We start from the raw sequence: 23,139 nt of genomic DNA, 5'->3' as shown, positions 1-23,139 counted from the left end.
AGGAAAACAAACAAATCCAAACCTGCCCTTCTGAAGAAGCTGCTTCAGGGTGCTGAGCTACACAAGGTGGAAGCAGGAACCCCCCCTACCCACATGGGGCTGCCAGGGCTCCTACGCAAAGACACTGGCACAGTGACAGAACGAGGGGGACAAAACTGGGGTACAGTGTGCTCTAGCACCTTCCCGGACTGCAAATCTATTCCAGAGTTGCTTCCATTGCTCTGAAGACAGGAGAAAGTTTTTGCCAGAGCAACAAAACAAAACAAAAACCAAACAAACCAACAACCTCAGCAGGGCTTTTAAGCCATAATTAAGAGCAGGGAAGAAAGCTAAAGGCAGGGAGAGGGAATCTGACAACACCCACCAGAGAATTCTCCGTTGGAGGCTCTGAAAAGTGAGCTGTGCTTTTCTGTGGACATTTCCTGATGCTCACTCCTAATGTAGGTCCTTGGGTATAATGATGTGAACGAAAGACACTTGATAGTGTCTCTGGATTCTGTACCAGAGTAAAGCTGCCCTCCGTGCAGCTAAGGACACATCCCAGCCCCCCGAACTCGCTGCCGCTCACCAGTGTAATCGCAGTGCATGGAGGAAGGCCGAGAGGCCCTCCATGATCAGGAGGATGGCCACGGTCAGGGTGGCAAAGGCAGCGAAAATGAAGAACAGCGCCAGACCTCCCGCCAAGCTCTTCACGCTGAGGCCGATGTGGATCACCATGGTCCAAAGCACCTCAGACAGCTCTGGGGAATGCAGAGAGACAGGACATCTGGTTCAGCGTGGCAAGAGGTGCCGTGGGCCTACCACTTTGCTCTGCCGTCCCTCACCTGAAGTGTTTGCCGCAACCTGGCTTCCTACAGGGACTCCCGTGCATAGCTCAGGTGGCAAAGTGCTCGTCCTCCCGTTTGGGCGTCTTTCTCCCGGGATTCAGGAGTCTGAGTAGTTCCAGACCTCTATGTTATTTCCACTCTACTTAAGCCCCACATCGGGGAGAGTGCCCAGAGAAGGGGAAACCTGTAATTTCCCACCAGAGAGAAATACACTCACGTGCATGTGCCAGGCTGAGGGCCCAGAGCCGCAGGTAGGAGGCCGTGTTTGAGATGCAGCCCAGGCAGTACTCGATGGTGTGGATGGCCTGGTGGACCATGGTGTCCCCAAAGTCAAACTGTCATGGGAGGAAACCAGAGAGAAGACAGAAGGCTGGGAGGCGATGTGCAGATGGGGCTGTGGCCACTTGGTGCTTGGGGCCCAGGCCTGAGCACCAGCACTGATGGCTATCCGGACCAGGAAGCCCCCAGTGTTGACCTCAGGTGGTGATTCAGCTACGTTATCCCCAGAAATCCTGCCTGGCTTAGCCCCCAACTGGGACACCCCATTTCCCTTGACAGACTACATTTTAATGACCTCCATCTTAACGAGATGACTCTCAACACATTTTTTTCCTCTCACTAGGCTCTAAGCTCGAGAGAGGAACGTATGCCGAGTTAAGAGCACTCAGAGAAATGGGCTGTCTGGACGCGGGACTCGGGCCCTGCTGCTGGGCCTCCTCCAGCTGACCTCCTCCCTCCTCCTTCCTCCGAGTCCTGAGAGCAGAGGGCTTTTCCCGGGCGGCCATGCTTCAGGTGACGGGCTCGCAGGCCAGAAGCTGCCAAGGCAAGACTAAGCCTCTACAGTCACTTCACTTATTATTCTTATGGCCTGTTGGGAGCAAGATAACCTCCTTTTTCTTTTGTGGCTTCTGAGAAGATGACACATGGAAATTCTGACAGAAGTTTCCCTGAATCCTCCAGTTGACTGAGACCACATGGAACATCTATTGTTTTTTGTTTCTGTTTTTCTCAGGCTCCCTTTCTCCCAGCTTTCCTTCCCACATCAAATACTGTTTTGAGAATAAAGGGGTAGAGCTAGAACAAGCCTGCAGGAGTTCACATGCAGCCCGCTCCAAGAGCGGCTAGGGAATAATTACTGGCATGCACTGGAGGGGAGCCAGGCATCCTTCCAGGGCCCCAACTCCCACCCCGGGTGGGGCAATCACAGCCACCAAAAACAGGAGGTGGGCCCTTCCCGGGCTCCTCCCACACAGCCCCCACAGAAACCCAGAAGCACAGGGCCTCCCTGCCTGCCCTGCCTTCAGGTCAGAGTCTGTTTTTCACCAGTTTCTTTCAAGACTCACATGACTCCACTCCCAAAGGACACAAGAAATGTCCTGGGAAATTGCAGGAGGGCAGGACAAGAGAAGGAGCTGGCTGGTAAAGTGCTAACAGCCCAGGCCTCTGGGGTGCGGCCAGGAGGGAGGGGGCCCAGCTCCAACACAACATCTCTGGGCAACTGCCTCAGTTTCCCTCACCTGACCATCTACACTTGGAGTATTTTTGGGCTTTTCTTCTGTAACAGGCTCTTCAGGCCTCCTAAAGAGGCCTGTTACCCTAAAAACTAGGGAAATCTTCATTACCCCAATCCCAAGAACACTGCTAAGAGCTCTTTCCCACCACTGCTGGCTGTCACCCCAGAGCCTGTAGAGGCAGGAACAGTCCTGGCTCCCAGGAGCACTGCTCCTAAGAGCTCCATGAAAGCACGGTCTGCTGGGTTTCCTGTAGAACTGGGCCCTTTTCAGTTTTATTCTACCCAGAGTTCCTCCCAGAAGAATGGAGAACACAGAGGGAGCCTCCCTTCCGGGTGTTACCACACTCTCTGTACTTTCTTTCTTAACTTCTTGCTTTGTAACCGTGGGCAAGTTTTCATCACTATATAATGGAGAAAGTGGGTGAGGATTTAGCGTGAAATGCAGCCCAGCACTTAGGAGCCTATCACTGCCTCAGGAGTCAGCTGTGACTGAGAAGGACCGCTACGGACTCCCGTCTACACTCTCCTCCGGGTGTGCGGCCTGTCCCCTCCTCACCTCCTGGGCCCTGCCCTCCACCCGCTCCACCCTCTCCACCCGACAGACCCTACCTTCCCAGGACCCACTCCCTTGCCTCCCAGGTGTGAGGTCTAACACATTCTGTGTCCTGACTGAGCCCCTGCAGTGTCTCTCACTGTTGCCTTTTCCTCCTTGCTCTGGAGACGCTCCCCTGCCCTCAGTTTTCCTCCTACCTCCCTGGATGCTCCTTCCCAGTCTCCATCTTGATTCTTCCTTAAATGTCGGAGGTCCAGCCTCAGCTCTCACACTTCTCTTGCAGCGTGGCCGCTCAGTCTTGGACGGCCACCCGTAGGAGTGACTCCCCGATGGACACCTTCATTTCCGCTTTCCCTGTTCCCAACGGGCCATGCTACATCCCTTCCCAGTGCACCAGAGGCACTTCAAACTCCATGCCCCCACACTCATTCATTGCTCTCCTCTGACCCCACCAGGACCTGTTCCTACTCTAGGTCCCATGTCTAACAGTGTCATCACTAGGGCCCCAGGCATCCGAGCCTGGAAGTCAATCTGGAATCCTCACTCACTCTCACCGCCTACATTCACTGAAGTCCTGGGACCCGTAGCTCTAACTTCCTTGATCTCCTTAGCTGTCCCTTCCTTTCCAACTCCTCTGCAACTCACTTCAGGCCTCCTGATTCTTTCATGACTAGTATCAAACTAGCTGGTCTCCATGCCTCCACACTGTGACCCCTCCCCAATCCAATATCCCCTAGAACACACCCACTAGAGCATTTCAGCAATGCACACAGGCTGTGACACTTGCAGCTGCCCCTGCCTTCTGATCGCTCCTTACTATTCAAACACTTGGTACCAAGGTGAGTTTCTGCAGCTTCCAGGCGCCCCTCTCACTGGTCTCCAATTCCTGCCCCTGAGCTCCAGCCAAGCCGTGTGCCTGTTTATCCCCAACACGTGATGGGCCCACATGCCTGTGTCTTTCAGATAACTATACACACTGATGGGTCTGCCTTCTCACCCAGCCCCCACAAAGACTCCTGCTTGACCGGACTAAGTTAGCAACAATCTCTGTAGGGAATCACTTCCTGGTCACCTCTTCTCCACCCCAACCCCAGTGCCTGTCAGGTGCCCTCTTTCTGTGTTCCCACAGCATCCTGGGCACATCTTAATCACGCCATCTGTCACCCAGGCTGTTTCTTCAGTTTGGCTGGGAGTTCCTTGAAGGTAACGGCTATGTTTGTCTTCTTGCAGTTTCTGTAGCACCACAGTGCTTGGCACACAGAGGGTGAATGAATGAATGGGTGGGATAAAAGAATTAATGGATGGATGGGTGGGTGGGATGAATGAACAGATGGATGGATGGGTGGGTGGGTGGGATGGACAGATGGAGGATGGGTGGGTGGGCAGGGCAGATGGATGCATGAGACAAATGAATGGGTGGGATGGACAGATGGGTAAGTGGGATGACTGGATGGATGGATACGTGAGTGGGATGAAAAAAACACATGGACGGATGGAATGAGTACAAGGCTGGGTGTGTGGGATGACCACACCTGGTGAGATGACAGTAGGGAGAGGTGCCACTGACCCTTGCTGAATGGTTACAGCCTTTCAAGACTTCCCAGACGATCAGCTGGCCTGGCCCTGGTTCGCAACAGGACTGAGTGCTTCCCAGGGAGAGGAACTACAGCTTCACCCAGGCTGGAATAATGCCTACATGGGGCAAATGGGTTTTCACAGCCAAGCAAAAAGGGGAAGTTCTAGAAGAATTAGGCTGAACTTAAAAAAAAAAAAAAAAGATTTTGTTTGGAATCTTTAGATAATTTTAATAGTTCATCTAAATCTGGCTGTGGAGCACTACACCGTACATGTGCCTGATAAAGATAAAATGTCATCATTGTTTAGGAAGCCACGGGAAGCTGAACCCTTGAGGGAGCTGAGGGGCCAGAGACTAGGGAGGCTGAATTACAGTCCATCTTCTGTGGACATCCAAAGCCCCTGGGACATGGCTCACTAATGCGAACCATTCTGATGATGACCATGCATTGAGTGCTCTACTAGAAGACACTTAGAAAGAGCAGTGTTGTTGGAGGCTGTGTTACTGGGAGAGGCCTGGGCTCCTCACTAACACGGAACACACTCCCAGCCAGCCCTTCCAAGCAGTTCGACCAGTGACTACATGCAGGTGAGCAGCTCACAGGAACACAGGGGCTCCTGGATGCCAGTGAGTGAGCCTCTCCAGCCTTCAGGAAGACCGATCACGGTCTGGTTTTACACAGAACAGCCCATCCCACTTCTCTTTTAGAGAGGACTAGGAGAGCCAGGAGAGGGAAGGTTCATGGGTCTATGTATTTTAGAGAAAAGTTTTGGGGGAAGATGCAAACAGTGCAGCAAGGCCTTTAAAAATAAAAAAATCAATTTAAAATTTGTGTATTGCTAAATGAATTACTGCTAAGCTAGAAGGCCTTCTACTCCAAATGTGGCCTGAATAGCCAACTTTGTTTCTATTACCTGGTATAATATGAACTCCTTTCATGCAAATGGGATTGTTTTTTTTCTGGGATACACTGGAGAGACAAAGCCTCCTTTTTGAAAGCTTTCTACCTCCCATCTGGGTCACAGGGAGGTAGAGTGGACCCCAAGTGAAGGTCCAGCAATTCTCACTTCAAGCACCATCAAGCTGATGAGGACAGGAGGAAGAGACTGGCTGTATCTCAGACAGGGAGGAAGGGTAAGCTTTACTCACAAGCTCTCAGAGAGCAAGGAGGAAACAGCTACTCCCAGCGGCAGAGCGACCGACCGTATCATACATAACACCACAGGAGAGGAAGGCAAAGACCAATGGGATTTAACCCCCAAGGGGGGTCACTTCAAGAATGCCAAAGCAGACATTACTTGCAGCTCCTTTCAAAGCCATTCTCAGAGGGATTAGATCAGCAAAGTCAATGAAACAAAGACAGAGGTGACCGACATGAGATGCAGTTAATGGAGATGAGCTTTTTCAGAACACAGGTTCACGCACTGGTTAGACATGGCCCGTGAGATGCAGGATGCGCGGGTGTCGTGTGTGGCCCCCGGCTGCAGCAGGGTCAGCAGAGTGATCACAAGGATGGGAAGAGAAGCCCCAGATAAACATGAAGGCAAAGTCAGCTTGTTTCTTACCACTTCATCCTCGGTAGGCTTGTAAATACAAATTTACACTTAGTGGGAAGCCATGCCACACATGGTCACAAGTCACGAGCACAAGGTTACGGACTGTTTCCCGGGGAAACTGTGGATGTTAAATGGGCCTAATGCGTTGGAGGCAGGCCTCCTCAGCACACGCAGAAAGCAAACCCAGCACGATTTACAGCATTAAAATATGCATATCTTTTAAAGGCACCCCAATCCTTACAATTTCTTTTAAAAATGTCATACGCATAGGGGAAGCGGTCAGTCAGACTGAGAAGTTTAGTCACCCGGGTCCCCAATTCCTATTCTATTTGCTTCAAAAAGCATATAATGCAAAAAAAAAAAAAAAAAAAAAAAGAGAGAGAGAGAGAGACAATATAATGAACAGATGACATTCAAAAGTTCAGTTCAGAGGCTTTGTAGTGTGAGTGTCAGGCAAGGAGACTGGATTTTAAAAAACAGCCTGGGGGTGGTGGTTTAAGGAAAAGTCTAATTTGGCTTTACCACTTTTCACTCTCGCTGTAAAAGGTCGGCAAATAACATTTTTTAAAAGCAGCTCAGATAATATATTTGTAGTAAGAGCGCATTAGTTGGGGCGCCTGGGTGGCTCAGTGGGTTGGGCCTCTGCCTTCAACTCGGGTCGTGATCTTGAGGTCCTGGGATCGTGCCCCGCATCAGGCTCTCTGCTCAGCGGGGAGCCTGCTTCCCCCCCCTCCCTCTGCCTACTTGTGAACTCTCTCTCTCTGTCAAATAAATAAATAAAATCTTGGGGGAAAAAAAAAAAAAAGAGCCCACTAGTGGGACAAGACTTAAAAAATACCCGTGGTTACAGTTCCAACTGGAAGCATTCCTGAAAGGGGAAAGGGAGGAAGAAGCTGCCCTAAGGGGGCTGTGTTTCTGGTAACAAGAGTGGGGAAGCCTGGGCCTCTTCTGCCCTCGGTCCCCAGGAGCACAGTCAGTCACTGAGATCGGCATGCAGAGTACCGCGGGCAACTCAGAATTCAATGAGCTCAGACAAGCGACCACAACTGCCGCGGGTACTGGAGGGGCCGCCGGGAGCTGGAAAAAGCTGTGTTGCCCGAAGAGGCCCGGAAGGCAGGCTGATCACTAATATGAGCATTTTCATTTTTCAAGAAGACCAGAGGGAGGCCGCTTCCGCACGTCAGACGAGGGCTGGCCCACAGGAGAAGGAGAGGACGCCCACGCCACTGGATCTTACCTCTTCTGCGTCCTCTGAATGGGTGGAGAGCTGGTCATGCTGAATAATCTCAGCATCCTCCTCTGTCGGTCCGTTGCCCACCCTGATCCCACCAAAGTTGAGAGTTCCCTACACAGACGAACAGAAAGAGTAGAATTTGCCTGGGCTTTAATGTGACATTCTGTGAGGCGGGGAAGGGCGGTGGTTAGTACATACAAACCTCAGAAAAGCATATATGCTAGCAACAAAATCACACCCCGCTGATCCAACAGCTGAACTAAGAACAAGCCACTGTCCCCGCCCCAACCACCACCGGCCCGGCCCCAGCCCCAGCCCCAGCCCCAGCCGCATTTACCACCTCACTCTGATCACTTCTGCCTGCTGCACCAGGATGCACTAACCTGGCCTCGGTCAAGGCCAGCTGAGAGGTCTGCTCGAGGGAAAAGCTTCATATGAGCAGACTCTTATAAGGACTGTAGCTCTATCTATAAAGTTGTCAGGGGTCTAAGTTTTTCTAGGACTAGAGATCAGACTTTCTAGGCGGGAGGGGAGCCAAATGACATGGTGACTATAACCTGGTTGGATAAGCTTTCAGCTGGAACCTAAGAGTTCCAGCAACCTCTCCCAGAAGCGGACCAGGTCTCTGCCCAGGAACAAAGGACTTCCTAGGATCAGGGAAGGGACAAAAGCTTAATGTACATCAGCTTGTGGCTAGAGAATACGGAGTTTAAAAAAAAAAAAAAAGAAAGAAAGAAAGAAAAAAGAACAAGGAAAAGACTCCTTTCCTTCAGTGGAGGACTCTGGAATGTTCCAACAATCTTGGGAGGCATGTGGCAGATGCAGACTGAGTGTTTGCCTCTACCCGTTTTCCAGTCATTTGTGTTCAGCGGGCTCCCAGAAGCAGAATTTCTAAGTCAACCTGACTTGAAAGGCTTGGGTTTGCTGAGGCAAAAGGACTCTTTGAGTGCAAAAACCAGGCAGAACTGGAGTGAAATCAGACAAACAGCAATGAGAGCTAACCTGCCAGAGGGAAAAGGAGCTAAAGAGCCAGCCCTTAGACCCACTGCTTATGGTTTCTCATCAGGGAGCCCAAAGGAGGCAAGAGTTTAAAAATTGCTCTCCAGCAAAATGGCCTTCTGGGTAGCAGCACGACGTGCCAACTGCCCTGGGGTCCCCACTCATGGCTCCACCATCTGGTGTGCCCTTTTTACCACAGCTTATGGACTACTAGAACTCAGTGTCTGGGCAAAGTCTCTCTCTACTTGTAGCACAGGTTCTCCCATGCTGGTGAGAGAGCCAGCTGCATCAGAATCACCTTGAAATTAGAGATTCTCAAATGCTACCTCCAGAAATTGTACGTTTAGTAGGTCTGGAGTGGGGCCTAGGAAATCTATGTTTAAAAAAATATCCCCCAAGTGCAAACTGTATAATCATTTTTACTGTCTGTCAAAATTGAAAATGTAAGCACACACACACACACACACACACACACACACACACACACAAATGTAAGTACCCTTTGAGACCCAGCAGTCCTGCTGCTGGGAACATCTGTGTTTATGAAATTTTATCAAGGTACACGGACAACGATGTTCCCTGCATTCTTATTTGTAATAGCAAAGAATTGGGAACAACCAACACATCCATCAACAAGAGAGTGATTACACAATTTTATCATATCCAACAGAATGTTCTATGGAATACCAGACAACTATAAAAGAGTGAAACAATCTCCCAGGATACACTAAAAACTTTAAAACCTAAAACTGTGGCAGAAGAGTGCCACAGTTTAAAACACAATTCCTAGTATGTTTTAAACACATACATATATACATGTACAAACATATATACAGATTTATATTAATGGATAATAGAAATATGCAGAAAAAATTTGGAAGCAAAACTCCCCTGCCTTTGAGCAGAGGGGTCTGGGAAGAGGGGGACTTTCTCTTTCTGTACTATTTGCATTCTCTAAACTATTGCTTTAATTTTACTTTTTAGTGTTTTGGTTTTAGTCGGGCTTTAGTAGCCCCAACGTGGGGCTTGAACTCAAAACCCTGAGATTAAAACCTGAGCTGAGATCAAGAGCCAGACGCTTAATCTACTGAGCCACCCAGGTGCCCCCTAATTTTACTTTTTAATATCAATAGGGGATTGTCTAGGTCATGGAATCAGGAACCATCTTTATTACTTCTTTTGTTTTAATACCCTAAGAAACAAATAAATTTAAAGTTTACCAGGTGATTCTGATGTGTAGTCAGATTCAGGAAGCCCTAAGACCCTGGGCACCTCCAGGTCACGCACCTTATACCCGACAACCCTCAGCAGGTGGACTGTGGACAGGAGAGGACCCCAGAGTACCCTGACAAGGGTTACAGGGTCCAGGCAGCCTTAAGGCTTTAAGGCTCCCAAAACAGAAGGTCATTTCTGAAGCTTTCCCCAACCAGCAGACAGAGTGAGGGGCAGACAGGTAAACCATCTCCCCAGGCAGACACCAACAAGTGTCTCTTCAGGACACAGGACATGAGAGTTCTAGGAAGAGGGGATGAGACATATACATCAGCAAAAAAAAGAAAAGAAAAAAGTAAACTGTGACACACTGCTTACAGACAACCAAGAGGACACAGAACAGAAGAAACACAGATCAATGATCGTATCCTCAGCCCTTAGGGTCAAGAATCCAGGGTCCTTGTTGTAAAATGACCGTCCTGATGCCTTCAGGCTGCTCTCTAGAGCCAGATATTTTGCTAAAGAACCAGTGAGGTGAAGAAGACCCCATGAATGTGCAGCTTTCCAGACTGGGGACATTTAATTTGGAGAGTGTCACAGAAAGGGGATACCAGAGTTAAGAGCATCAAGACAGATGCCTCAGAAGCACATCATTAATATGCTAAGACTAGCAAAAATAAGAGCATTGGGAAAGAATGTTGATAAATGGATAGTATGTGCTTTGTGGGCTTTTAAAAAAAAATTCTCATAGGAAAGGAGAGAATAAGTCTCTCTTTGAACATAATTTCAAGCAGCAACATTAAATGATCTTCTGGTCCAAAATGTCAGCGCTTTTAGACTCGTTCTAGAAGGATGATTATGGCAGGTATCTAAGTTTAAAATGATCCGAAACACCTAATGAAGGAAATGGTTCTCCATCTAAATATTTCATTTTCTTTTAAAGGAGTATGATGTCTGTCACTAGATCACACCAGCAACATGTGTGATCCCTGCTGGTCAGATTTTAAAAATCTTACCAATTACCTGGAATTGACTGGGCTAAGTTGGTCTCAGTGCATTAAAAGAGTTTGTTAAGAGATATCGTTAAGGACAAATATTGAAATGATTAACATTTGAAGTGCGGTTGCTGAATTATGAGTTGATATTTAAAGAAGGAAAGATCCAGACAGATGACTTTGCTTACTGCATCAGATGCAGAGGGCATAGAGACCCACGCAGACTGGAGGTCTCTGGAGGAGCTGAGGACAGGAGGGCTTCTGAGTCTCTCACAAAAGAGCAGACATGTATAAGGTCCCACTGGCAGGAGAGAAAGTCATAGCTAAAATGGACCAAATGTCCACGCATCCCTCCAAACCAGAAGTTTAAAGAGCAGGGAAATTAATTCAAGAATCACAGGAATGATCTTGCTCCATGCTGAAAAATCATCTAATACATGGTTACAAAAGACAGACATGAAAGTGGATGAGTCCAAGAGCTGTCATCTTGGATTAAGATGATGGGATTCTGAGAGGGTACAAAAGTCACTTTGCTTCCATAGATATGACTGTACTTACGGTTTTTAATAGAAACTTAACTTAGTAGACCAACGGTAAAGATGATATTAGAATCTATTCATAAGAGGTGGATATCTTTTCTGTCATCATCTCAATGAGTAACAAGGACGTACTTCCCAAGAGCACACATGTCCCATGCTCTCAACGTAACTGAAAAGAATTCTGCTGCACTGTTTGCCACCTCTTTACACAAAATGTGATGGTTTGTCAGTTTTAATTCACTCACTGTTGCAGCCGCTGCTGCCTCTAGTCCCTGCTGGCTCGGGGTTGGGCTGACTGGGGCCTCCACAGGCTGCCCTTCCTGATAGTGAATGGAAGAGAAGAGGAAGGGGGAAAGAAAAAAAAGAGGGAGGGAGTGAGGGGGGAGACGAATGGAGGGTACATGGAAGGATGAAGATGGTCAGAAAAGGGAGAAGGAGGGTCTTGTAACTCAGCTGCTCTCCAACAGGAATAATAATCTAACAGCCTTTTGAGAGTCATGCAATAAGATCTTTTGGGCTTTACTAGGCAGTGTAGTAAGTAAGCATTATTGCATAGGCAGAAATGAAAATCTGGCAACTTAAGTGTGTGTGTGTGTGTGTGTGTGTGTGTGTAGAATTCATAAGCACACATACATTAAGTAAACACAAGTGTATGTGCTCCTTTCTAAAAAGAAAAAGAAAAAAAAAAATCAGTGTTCCTTAAACCAAATGTTTTTTCCGGATGTCTTAGCTGGCGAAAGTATCATGGTGTCATTTTAAAAGAAAATGTCTCAGCGTCAGCCCTGCGGTTGCCCAGGCAAACCACATGAGTGGATTCATCTCCCTGCAGCTCTTGCAGCCCTGATCTGGCTGACGCTGCATCCAGGCAGGCCCAGATCTGGACTGTGCTGAGCACAGCATGAGCAAAGCATGGCCAGGAAAGGTAAAGACCTATGAGTTGTTTTCTCTGCCTGAGCTACACAAAGCTGAAACCAGATGTTCGAACAGCAAATACATGTGGTTTTTGGTTTTTAAATTTCAGCAGGTCCAGTGCTCATGCTGGGATATGACACAGGTGCATTTTAAGATCATACAGACTTATGCACAATTCATTATATCTGATGAGGAATTGCCTTGATCTCAAGGGGGGAAAAAAATCTAGTAACTTTCAGCAATAAAAATACACCCACCAAATGCTTCTTCCTCAAATATTGATGGCGAAGGACCAGTGGTTTAAATAGTAGCATCCAAGGCACACACAGTAGTGCAACCACTACCAGGAAACACTGAATTCCTTTCTACAAAGTAAGGACAAGGCACATCACATTAATCAAACATGCAGTTTCCAACTCCAGCACAAATTTCCCCCAAACAGTACTTTCTTACTGATCTAAGAATAACACTATCTAGCTTCTCAAAATAATTAGATGATGTTGTGGCAAAGCCCAGGAATTGTCTCATAGGATGAGAATTATAAATTCTGCCCTTTGTGGATACAGGAATTATAATAGGTCCTCCGAAGCTGAGGAGGATGGGCTGAATTTAGGTCTGGATATATGGGCTGAAAACTAAAACCACAGAAAGAGATTTTTAAAGGCTTTGCCAGAGTCACAGAAATATCTGGCTTCCTGACCTAGGGTAACCACCTAAGACAGTCCACCTCTGGGTTGACGCACCTGTCCGGAATACAGCATCGAATTACTAGAGTCCCCGTAGGAGAAGAGAAACATGTTTATGAAATGGATCAGAAGGCTCGGTGCTTTCTCAGATGTATTAGCATTATAGGCTGTCCACTTGTAAAATATGAGGATAACCAAGTAGCCGAACAAAGAAGTCATGAAGATGATTTCAGGAATAAATCCAAAGTAGATATTCAGCGGCTTCTTGAAATAGCTAGAAAGGAAGAGAGAAAAAAAAATGTTAAAGGTCAACGGACCCAGGGGGGCACCGGCTGGCTCGTCAGCGGAGCACGGGCCTCTTGATCTCAGGATTGTGTATTCGGGTCCCCCACTGGGCACAGAACTTTTTTTTTTTTTTTTTTAATTTAAAGATTTTATTTATTTATTTGACAGAGATCACAAGTAGACAGAGAGGCAGGCAGAGAGAGAGAGGGAAGCAGGCTCCCTGCCGAGCAGAGAGCCCGATGCAGGACTCGATCCCAGGACCCTGAGATCATGACCTGAGCCGAAGGCAGCGGCTTAACCCACTGAGCCACCCAGGCGCCCCAGAACTTACTTTAAAGGTGAACAGACCCAGGGTCACCCCTACACGAAATGGAAGTACTTAGTAGATTTCTTACCTACAGCTCCCTCAATTCTGTCTTTATCACTTAAAGAAGCAACAGCCAGAAGCACGGGAGGCCAACAGAAACAAGAAGGATTAACCGTGACTTCCAAACTTTTGGACCTTGAACATCCTGATACCAACTCCAGTAATCTTTTCCCATGAGAAAGAGACTAGAAAATATAGTACATTCTGGGACCACAGTTCATAATTTTAAATGAGTTACCCATAAAAGAAAAAAAGTCAATCACTCATTTTGATGAAAATGACATAAGGTTTTTCAAAGATCTTTACTGCAGTTATGAATTGTTAAGGGACTAATATTAAGCCTCATTTAAGAATATGAGATTTTTAGGGGGCACCTGGGTGGCTCAGTGGGTTAAGCCTCTGCCTTCGGCTCAGGTCATGATCTCAGGGTCCTGGGATCGAGTCCCACACTGGGCTCTCTGCTCAGCAGGGAGCCTGCTTCCCCCTTCTCTCTCTACCTGCCTCTCTGCCTCCTTCTGATCTCTCTCTGTGTCAAATAAATAAACAAAATCTTTAAAAGAAAAAAAAAGAATATGAGATTTTTATCAAAGCACTTCTTTAACACAGAACGGGGTTCTGAGTTACTAATCCCTCCCCAAATAAGCCATTATATCTTTATGCAAAAGCATTATCTAAGCTATGCGTGTTCTTGTGTCATAAATACAGCAACTCACGTATGGTTGAAGAGGCTCAAGGTGACTCCGAACATCATGTGGGTGATGCCTAGGATAACAGACGTCTTCATTTTAAAGGAGTTGAGAAAGGTCAGTTTATTGGTAGCAATGTTCCAGATCTGTCACAACACAAGGAAACAAAAAGGCATTACAGGGTTCGTGAATAGGATATTATTCACCTATTTCTTTTTCTTTAAAAGCAAGCTCTACCAAAAAAAAAAAGTAAGCTCTACGCCCAGTGTGGGGCTAGAACTCATGACCCTGAGATCAAGAGTTGCATGCTCCACCAGCTGAGCGAGCCGGGTGCTCCTATTCACCTACGTTTTAAAGCCTTTTTTTTTTTAGTTATAGAAGATTCTAAACACAGACTTAAGTAGAGAGGACAGTATAACAAACTCACATTTACCTATGACCCAGATGCACAATTACCTATTGACTCAAGGTCAATCTTATTTTATCACACAGACAACCTACTCTCCACCTCCATATTATTTGGAAGCAAAGTCCAGATATCATATCATTTTACCAGTAAATATTTGACTCTTTTTTTGCTTTGTTTTGTTGTAAGAAAGAGAGAGCCCGCCTGCTGGGGAAGAGGAGGAGAGGTGGGGAGAAGGGCTGAAAGAGAGGGAGAGAGAGAGAGAGTCTTTTTTTTCTTTTTTTAAGACTTTATTTATTTGAAAGAGAGAGAGTGTGAGAGAGCGTACAAGCAGGTGGGAGGGCAGAGGCAGAGGAAGCAGCAGACTCCCTGCTGAGCAGGGAGCCAGAGGCAGGACTTGATCCTAGGACCCCAGGATCACAACCTGAGCCAAAGGCAGATGCTTAACTGACTGAGCCACCCAGGTACCCAAGAGAGAGAATCTTTTTTTTTTTTTTAATATTTTTATTTATTTATTTGACAAAGAGAGAGAGATCACAAGGAGGCAGAGAGGCAGACAGAGAGAGAGGGTGAAGCAGGCTCCCTGCTCGGCAGGGATCCCAATGCAGGGCTCAATCTGAGGACCCTGAGATCATGACCTGAGCTGAAGGCAGAGGCTTAACCCACTGAGCCACCCATGCACCCCAAGAGAATCTTAAGCAGGCTCCACACCCAGGATGGACATGGGGCCCGATCTCATGACCCTGAGGTCATGATCTGAGCTGAAATCAAGATCAGATGGTTAACTGCCTGAGCCACCCAGGCACCACACCCCACCTTTTTTAGGTAAGGACTAATTTTTTTTTTTAATATTTTATTTATTTATTTGACAGAGAGAGAGCGAGGTCACAAGGAGGCAGAGGGGCAGGCTGAAAGAGAGGGGGGAAGCAGGCTCCCCGCTGAGCAGAGAGCCTGATGTGGGGCTTGATCCCAGGACCCTGAGACCATGACCTGAGCTGAAGGCAGAGGCTTAACCCACTGAGCCACCCAGGCGCCCCAGGACTAATTTTTTTTTAAAACATGACCACAATACTGTTATCACTCCCAAAAGCATTAACACTGACTCTTTAATATCATGAAACATACAGTCAGTATTTAAAATTCCTTGATTGTGCCCCAATTATTTATTTATTTATTTTTAAAGAGATTTTATTTATTTGAGAGAGAGAGAAGGATAGCACAAGCTAGGGAGAGAGGCAGAGGGAGAGGGACAAGGAGACTCCCTGCTGAGCAGGGAGCCCAATGCAGGGGTTGATCCCAGGACCCTGGGATCATGACCTGAGCCGAATGAAGGCAGTTGCTTAATTGACTGAGCCACCCAGGCACTTATGCTTCAATTAAAAGAAAAAGAAATTCATTTATTCCAAGTAGAGTCCAGATTAGGTCTCTACACTGACACAGCTCTTAAATATCTAATCTATAAATTCTCCCTCTACTCTCCTTTTTTATTCCTTTATTTGAAGAAGCTGGGACATTTATTTTGTAGATGTTCCCACGGTCATTTTTTCCCTGATCATATCCCCATGGTGTTGTCTTTCCATCTATTTTGATTTTTTTTAAATTTTATTTGGAAAATAAGAATCTATTTGAAACAGGAAAAAGGGGGGAAAAAAAACAGAGAGAGAGAGAAAGAAACAAAGAAAAAAAAAAAAGAAATGTAAAATGTTAGTCTGAAGGACAAACGAGTTGTGAGGAAACACCTGGAGCTCAAAATAGTCTCTTCCCCTGGTGCTGGAGTTTTGCTGTCCTGTGGGAGCCATAAGCTTGTCATTCACCTGTTCTTCCAGTCTGTCTTCTGGGGGAGTTCCATCTATTTTTAAATATCAGTTGCCTTAAGCTTTTGTCACCTGGGCCTGGACATCTGCAATATTTTCCACAGTTCTGCCTCTACTTGACCATCAGATTATGTTTCCTGAACCAACGCCTCCCATGCAGGCACTTCCCTGTGCCCAAACCTACCCCGCACCCCCACTGTCTTCTTCAGGACAAAGTGCAGACTCAGGAACATGAGGGGCCAGGTCTGCTGCCGGCTAGCCTCCCATCATGTTTCCTGAACTGGGGTCCTTGTGAGGCGCTCACGCTCGGCGACTTCTAACCCGAAAACTTGTGGCTAATTCTCTCTCAGACCCAGTGTGCCCTGAGATTCAGTTCTATAGCTCCAACGGCCTGATGGACATGTATACCTGCGCGTCCAACAGGCTCTTCAAACTCAACACCTATCCTTAAGCATCAAATGAGATGTATGCAAGACAACAACAAAACAAAACAAACAAAACCAAAAACTTTCTGTCAACTGCAGAACACTATAGAATGTTACCTAGTATTATTTTTAGACTCTAAGCTACTTGAGGGCAGGGGCTACAACTGCAATTATGTGTTTCCCCCAGCAAGCACTATGCCTAGACACAACAGGGATTCAGTAAACATTTGTTAAATGCGTATGTGAAATGTTATTCAACCTCTTCAAGCCTCTCTCTCCTTATCTGTATGAAGGGGAGAGCAGTACTTACTTCCCTCCTAGAAATGTTTCAGGGTGTGGAGTACAGAGATTGGCCCACAGTGACCATTTCAGTAACATATGCTTTTATAATAATCAAAATGAGTAACTTTGTATCTCCCCACTTCTATGCTTTTTTTTTTTTTTTAAAGATTTTATTTATTTATTTGACAGACAGAGATCACAAGTAGGCAGAGAGGCAGGCAGAGAGAGAGGAAAGGAAGCAGGCTCCCTGCCAAGCAGAGAGCCCGATGTGGGGCTCGATCCCAGGACCCCGGGATCAAGAGCTGAGCCGAAGGCAGAGGCTTTAACCCACTGAGCCACCCAGGTACCCCTACTTCTATACTTTTGCACATACTTCTCTCTCACCTGTAACAGTCTGAAATTTTTAAGGTTTTCTTTATTTATTCATGAGAGATAGAAAAAGAGAGAGGAAGGCAGAGGGAGAAACAGGCTCCCCGCCAAGTAGGGAGCCTAATGTGGGACTTGATCCCAGGACCCTGGGATTCTGACTTGAGTTGAAGGCAGACGCTTAACCAACTGAGCCACCCAGGCACCCCTGAAATATTTTTTAAAGGCCAAATTAATGCCCATTTTTTTTTAAGAAACCTTGATCTTTCTGTCCCATAACAATCTGTTTTTCCTCTGGAATTCTGTACTCCTTCTTGTCTAATGCTCATTCTTAAACTCCTCCCTCCATCCCCCTTTAAGCACACAATACAAAAGATTTGATCACACTTTATTTGCCTAAGGTTTTTTTGTTTTGTTTTGTTTTGTTTTGTTTTTTTAATTCTGAGAAAAGTTTCTGTAAGTATGTAAGGATAAAAATGGAAATCTAAAAATCCATAGAAAGAACTGCTTCTGGTTTGTTAAAACATCTGCTAAAAATAAAAGCCAAACTAAGTTAAACAGAAATAAACTGGGAAGGAGTCTTAAAAGTCAATCTTCCTAGGGTCAAAATTATCACACACCTCTGAAATAAATAGTGCAGGAAAAATTATTTGGCTCCCCAAGGCATTTGGGTTTCTTATAGTTTGGAAGTACTCTAGACCGCTACACAAAGGCTTTCCAAAAATACTTCAGCTGAAAACCAAGTTAACTATCTTCAATTTAATTCTCTCACTTCCGGATTACAGTTTAAAAATCTGGTGTTAGGGGCACCTGGGTGGTTCAGATGGTTGGGCGTCTGACTCTTGGTTTCTGCTCGGGTCATGATCTCAGCGTCATGGGACCAAGCCCTGGAACGGGCTCTGTGCTCAGCAAGGAGTCAGCTTGGGATGCTTTCCCTCTTCCTCTCCTGCCCCTCTGCCCTTCCCCCACACACATGCACACTCTTTCTCGCTCTCTCTCAAGTAAGTAAGTAAATAAACCAATAAATCTTTTTTTTAAAATGTGGTATTAGACAAAAGGAAAGAAGTGTTCTTACTGGATCGATGCCAAAAGGGTATGGTCCACCAAAAACTCCAGGGACGGATGGGTTCAACTGCAGAACAGGGTTCCCCCGAAGTGTCTCCTCCCTACCACGTCAGGAGAAAAGTTCCATTTATTTTTATCAAGAGAGGGAAACTGCTGGGGTCCAAAACTGATCCTAAAAGAAACTACTACAGCTGTCTTCTCTCTTCAATAAAAGAGGAGCGACTAGCATCTGAGAATAAGAAGGGATCAGAAATAACAAGACCACAACAAACAAACACACCTACACAACTAAGTAAGGAATTTGGGGACTCTGCTTTTAATTTATAAGAAACAATGTGCCTAAATTTATAGTCTCAGTTTTTTTCTTTTCTTTTTTTTTTTTTTTTTAAAGTAGGCTCCACACTTAGGGCTGCCTGGGTGGCTCAGTTGGCTAAGCATCATAAGTAGGCTCCACACCCAGCATGGGGCCCAATATAGGGCTTGAATTCACAACCCCAAGATCAAGACCTGAGCTGATTTCAACAGTCAGATGTTTAACTGACTGGGCCACCCAGGCACCCCAGGCACTCAGTTTCTTGATAGTGCTGAAGGAATCACAAACATTTGCTTGGCTGGGGCATAAATAAGAGGGGACACTGGATTCTTCTTAAACAGAGACGCTGTCAGCCACCTCTTCAAGAGGTAGAAGTTTACCTCTTGTCTGGACAATCAGAGCTGAACAGAAAGGGAATGAACTTTGACTTTTAGCTTCTTTGCAACTTACGTCCAATTATATAAAGTGAACATTGGCCGTACGCTCCAGGATGACCCGAAGATATTAAGAGACTTGGAAAAGCAATCATTGTAGATGAGGCCAGTGTAGATGGAAAACACGCCCATCAACAGGATAATGTACCGGCCACTGAACACGGTGCTAAACATCTGGGAACCAGAAGAAAGAAGTCAATGAAACATACTCCTCATGGCTCATGTTGTGACAATGTTACAGAGAATATACGACCCTTCTTCTCACACTAATCTACCCCACCCACCTCGGGTCAGAGAGCTTAGAGTAAAAGCCAAATACAGTGCTAACAAGAAATTACTTTCACAACACATGACTACTTTAGAGTTAAAATGAATATAACTTCTCTACTCCTGTAACGGCCTCTGTAACTTCTCTGTAAATGCATGGATAAAAGACTCCCAGATCATAATTTTATAATGAATGCTTGAGAGATGACAAAGTTTCAGTCCAACGCAGATGGAGCAAACATTACCTCATTCTCATTCTTCTGAGAGAGGATCCGGCTCTCCCTCAATACCATCCATACAGCAAAAAGGGTCATCAAAATACCATGGCCAAAGTCCCCAAACATCACAGCAAACAGGAAAGGGAAAGTGATGATGGTATATGGAGCTATAAAGAAACCAGAGGAAAAGAGCAAAGTACAGAAAACCGTGACCATCAGCAGCAGATCACATTCCTCCTCATACACTAAGATCAGTATAAGGGAACTTATTCTCTAGCTGTTGGTCAGACGGACTCCCAGAGAAAATCTTCCATGACAGGATCCCCACGTCCTCACAAAGCAGCTCTGATGGGATCTGGGCGACCATTAGCATTTTAAACAAAGAACATAGGAAGTGAAAGTTCTGACCCTAGACCTGGCAACGGTGTGGTTTATTCTTTGATTCCCTTTCTCTAACCCCAGAACGGTGCTCCTTTGACAGGCAAGCTTTCTTCTCTTGTGCAGCAACCATTTCTCAGCTGAATAAAGTTCCCAGGTAAGTGGGAGGAAGCCCAGAGCCCAGAGAAAAGCCAGTCCCGCAGACTTTAGCTAAAAACAAAATTCTCAGACTTGTGACTTAATAATTACTCTCCTGTTTTTGCTTTGTGAAATCTGCTTTGTGTCTAAAATGGTCGATAATTGCTATGTTTTCTCTAACCAGGAATAGGGAAGCCATTCAAAAATATCAGAAATCTCAGAAGAAACATTTTGCTTAAAGCACTTCCTACAAATGGTGTGCTAGAGAAAGCCAGGTGTTTCATAGTTGTGAGAGCACACAAAAGAATCCAATCCCCTGAGCTCACTCCTATAAAACCATGTCTCAAAGGAGAGCCGCCCAGTAATAAACTTCCCTCCCTGTGTCAAAATGGGCACCTCCTTACAGGAATTCTGCCAGGGCTGAGGTCTTGACAACATCATTAGTTTTACGCCAGTTACTCAGGAACATTTGAAGGGAGATATTAGAAGAAACAAACAAATAAAACCTGTAGAGGGAGAAGATTCAAGCTTTTTTACCTGGATTTATCTCTCGGTAAGTTCCAATTCCGTAAGCATCTACTATGTTCTGAAAGCCATATGTGAACTTGTTTGTTTTGTTATAGGTTGGGGGCGTCTGATTTGTTTGCATCCTGTTCAGAATAGAGGGCACAGTGGAACCACTGTGTTCCTGGGAAACAGTAAACACATATATCAAAATTAGATCGTATGTATTTATCAAAACTCATCAAACTACACATATAAAATAGGTGCTTTTTACTTTACATAAATTGTATGTCAATCTTGCCCAGTCTTTGGAGAAATATGAGCTAGGTATAAAATCTACAGTGAAAGATTTAAATTAAGTGTTACAAAGAATATCCTTATGTGAGAAAATTCAATTCCAAAATGTGCAACCAAAGAAAACATGGAACTTCCTTGTCTGGAGACATTCTCATGTGCCTTTCTAAGAGTATCGTTGTTCTGCCCTTTTATGGAGAAAGCAGCGTTATCTTCTCGAACTTTAACTACTAGACAGGACTGCCAGGGTTATCTCTCAGAGCAGTCTGATGGGAGCACCTGGGTGGCTCAGTTGGTTAAGCTGCTGTCTTTGGCTCAGGTCATGATCTCAGAGTCCTGGGATCAACGACCCTGCACCGGGCTCCCTGCTCAATGGGGTCTGCTTCTCCCTCTTCCTCTGCCCCTTCCTACCCCCTGCCGCTTGTGCTCTGCCTTCCCTCTCCCTCAAGAAAATAAAATCTTAAAAAAAAAAAGGAACCAGTCTGAGGGTCAAAGAGAATGGATAAAGAAACTGACATTCTGGTCAGGAGCTATTCTGAAGAAGCATGAGTATATAACCAAGTCATTTCATCTTTTTAAAAAAATATTTTAATATTTATATATTAATTTTGAGAGCGAGAGAGTGTGCGTGTACATGAGTGGGGGAGGGGGAGAGAGAGAATCCCAAGCAGACTCCACGCTCGGCGCGGAGCCCGATGTGGGGCTGGATCTCACAGCCCCGAGATCATGACTTGAGCTGAAATCGAGTCAGACACTCAACCGACTGAGGACTGAGCCACCCAGGAGCCCAGTCATTTCTTTGAACTGCAGTTTCCACATCTGGAAAACAAGGTTATACAAAATGTATTGTTAGGAGGAAAGAGGAGTACAAGATGAGTCTACCCAAGAACTCTGAAAGTAAAAATGCCATAAAATGTCATCAATTAACGTTAGTACCAATGGGAACCGCTCCTCCCAGCTGCACTGCCAGCTGTGGGGGACTCACCGTGCCCCTTCTGAGCGCAAACTGGATGGAGTCGAGGTCGGTAACGGGGCACCAGACCTCTGCGATCAGGCACTTCTGGGTCACGTCGATGTTGCACAGGTTCAGGGTGTGGTAAATGGCCTTCATCTTCCGCACTTTGATGAACCAGACTCGGATGTTCTTGGCAGCCGCCTGCAGGACCCGCTGGCGGTGATCCTCTGTTTGATTGAGAACCTTATGGGAGAGAAAGCAGCACAGAGAGATCCTTCTACACCAGGCTTAGGTCTCAGCATATGAATGGCAAAGAGCACAGCTTTCTGAGCAGGACTGCTAGGGATTTATTCTTCTTCTGACTAGAATGGCTTTTTTTCGGGGGGGGGATTATAAAGAATTAGAATTTTGGTTACTAATATTCATTTTCATTCAGCTTCAAGCTAAAAAGAAACCTGAAGAGATAGTTTTTAGGTCCTCTATATTTATCTTCCCCCCAACTCCACAGCTAATCTGATCATTAAAGAGCAATGACTTTCCATGTAGAGTCTGTAACTCAGACTCAAAGACGTCAGCAGCATAGGGCTGGGACTGGACAAAATCCACTATTAAAAACAGCAAGCTGCAGAATGCACTGAACATAAGCCAGCACCGGGGAATGATGGGAAAGAGGCAGGGCTGAATGCCGCTGCCCGCCTATGCCAAGAGAGACTCCATGCCAGGGAACAAGGGACAGGAGACACTGGGGGGTCAGAAGGACTCAAAACCTTAGAAGATATTTAGACTGCCACATACCACTGTTATCGTGGGGCAGGTAAGTCTTTATCTTTCTGTCAGGCTTCTTGGGGGAAAAAAGACGTTTCAGTGGTGATCCTTTGGAAACCAGTACACATTGCCCTTAGGAGACGGGATACTTAACATTCTACTGCCTTGTTTATCACCATTTATGATTTCAATAGCAAGAGAGGGGCTAAGCCAAAGGGCGAGCAACCCGCCACTCACACTTCTGCATGAAAATTAACCTTAAATCTCCACATTTCTTTAAAATGCACAAGGCTGGGGTGCCTGAGTGGTTCAATGGGTTAAAGCCTCTCCTTTTGGCTCAGGTCTTGATCCCAGAGTCCTGGGATCGAGGCCCACATCGGGCTCTGTGCTCAGCGGGAAGCCTGCTTCCTCCTCTCTCTCTCTGCCTGCCTCTCTGCCTGCTTGTGATCGCTCTCAAATAAATAAATAAAATCTTAAAAAAAAAATACACAGGGCTCCATCATACTTGGTTCATCAAGTCAATTCAGAAAAAAGTAGTAACTACTTTCTGAAGGGCAATAGGTGGTGACTTCCAT

At 46.0% G+C, this 23,139-nt stretch overlaps 1 protein-coding gene across 5 annotated transcripts in view; it reads right to left on the bottom strand.

Moving 5' to 3' along the window:
• The window catches only part of ATP6V0A1 (ATPase H+ transporting V0 subunit a1), a 60,969-nt gene that overhangs the window by 5,232 nt on the left and 32,598 nt on the right, over window positions 1–23,139 (bottom strand). For 2 of the 5 annotated variants that reach the window (XM_032871671.1, XM_032871673.1), the window contains exons 10-21: window positions 21,830–22,042; window positions 20,584–20,734; window positions 19,558–19,697; window positions 19,062–19,219; window positions 18,309–18,399; window positions 13,968–14,086; window positions 12,660–12,876; window positions 12,174–12,281; window positions 7,263–7,370; window positions 6,035–6,052; window positions 1,045–1,162; window positions 569–740 (exon numbers count right to left, since the gene is read on the bottom strand). In XM_032871671.1, the coding sequence (XP_032727562.1) occupies window positions 569–740; window positions 1,045–1,162; window positions 6,035–6,052; window positions 7,263–7,370; window positions 12,174–12,281; window positions 12,660–12,876; window positions 13,968–14,086; window positions 18,309–18,399; window positions 19,062–19,219; window positions 19,558–19,697; window positions 20,584–20,734; window positions 21,830–22,042 (1,613 nt within the window). Of the gene's footprint in view, window positions 1–568; window positions 741–1,044; window positions 1,163–6,034; window positions 6,144–7,262; window positions 7,371–12,173; window positions 12,282–12,659; window positions 12,877–13,967; window positions 14,087–18,308; window positions 18,400–19,061; window positions 19,220–19,557; window positions 19,698–20,583; window positions 20,735–21,829; window positions 22,043–23,139 lie in introns of those variants that run through there. The other 3 variants (XM_032871672.1, XM_032871674.1, XM_032871675.1) reach the window with 2 other exon arrangements.

The sequence above is a fragment of the Lontra canadensis genome, unplaced genomic scaffold, assembly GCF_010015895.1.
Source record: "Lontra canadensis isolate GAN:19392208 unplaced genomic scaffold, GSC_riverotter_1.0 scaffold43, whole genome shotgun sequence".
Lineage (NCBI taxonomy): Eukaryota > Metazoa > Chordata > Mammalia > Carnivora > Mustelidae > Lontra > Lontra canadensis.
Note: the sequence above shows the minus strand (reverse complement) of the source record. Positions and strands in the feature narration are given on the sequence as shown.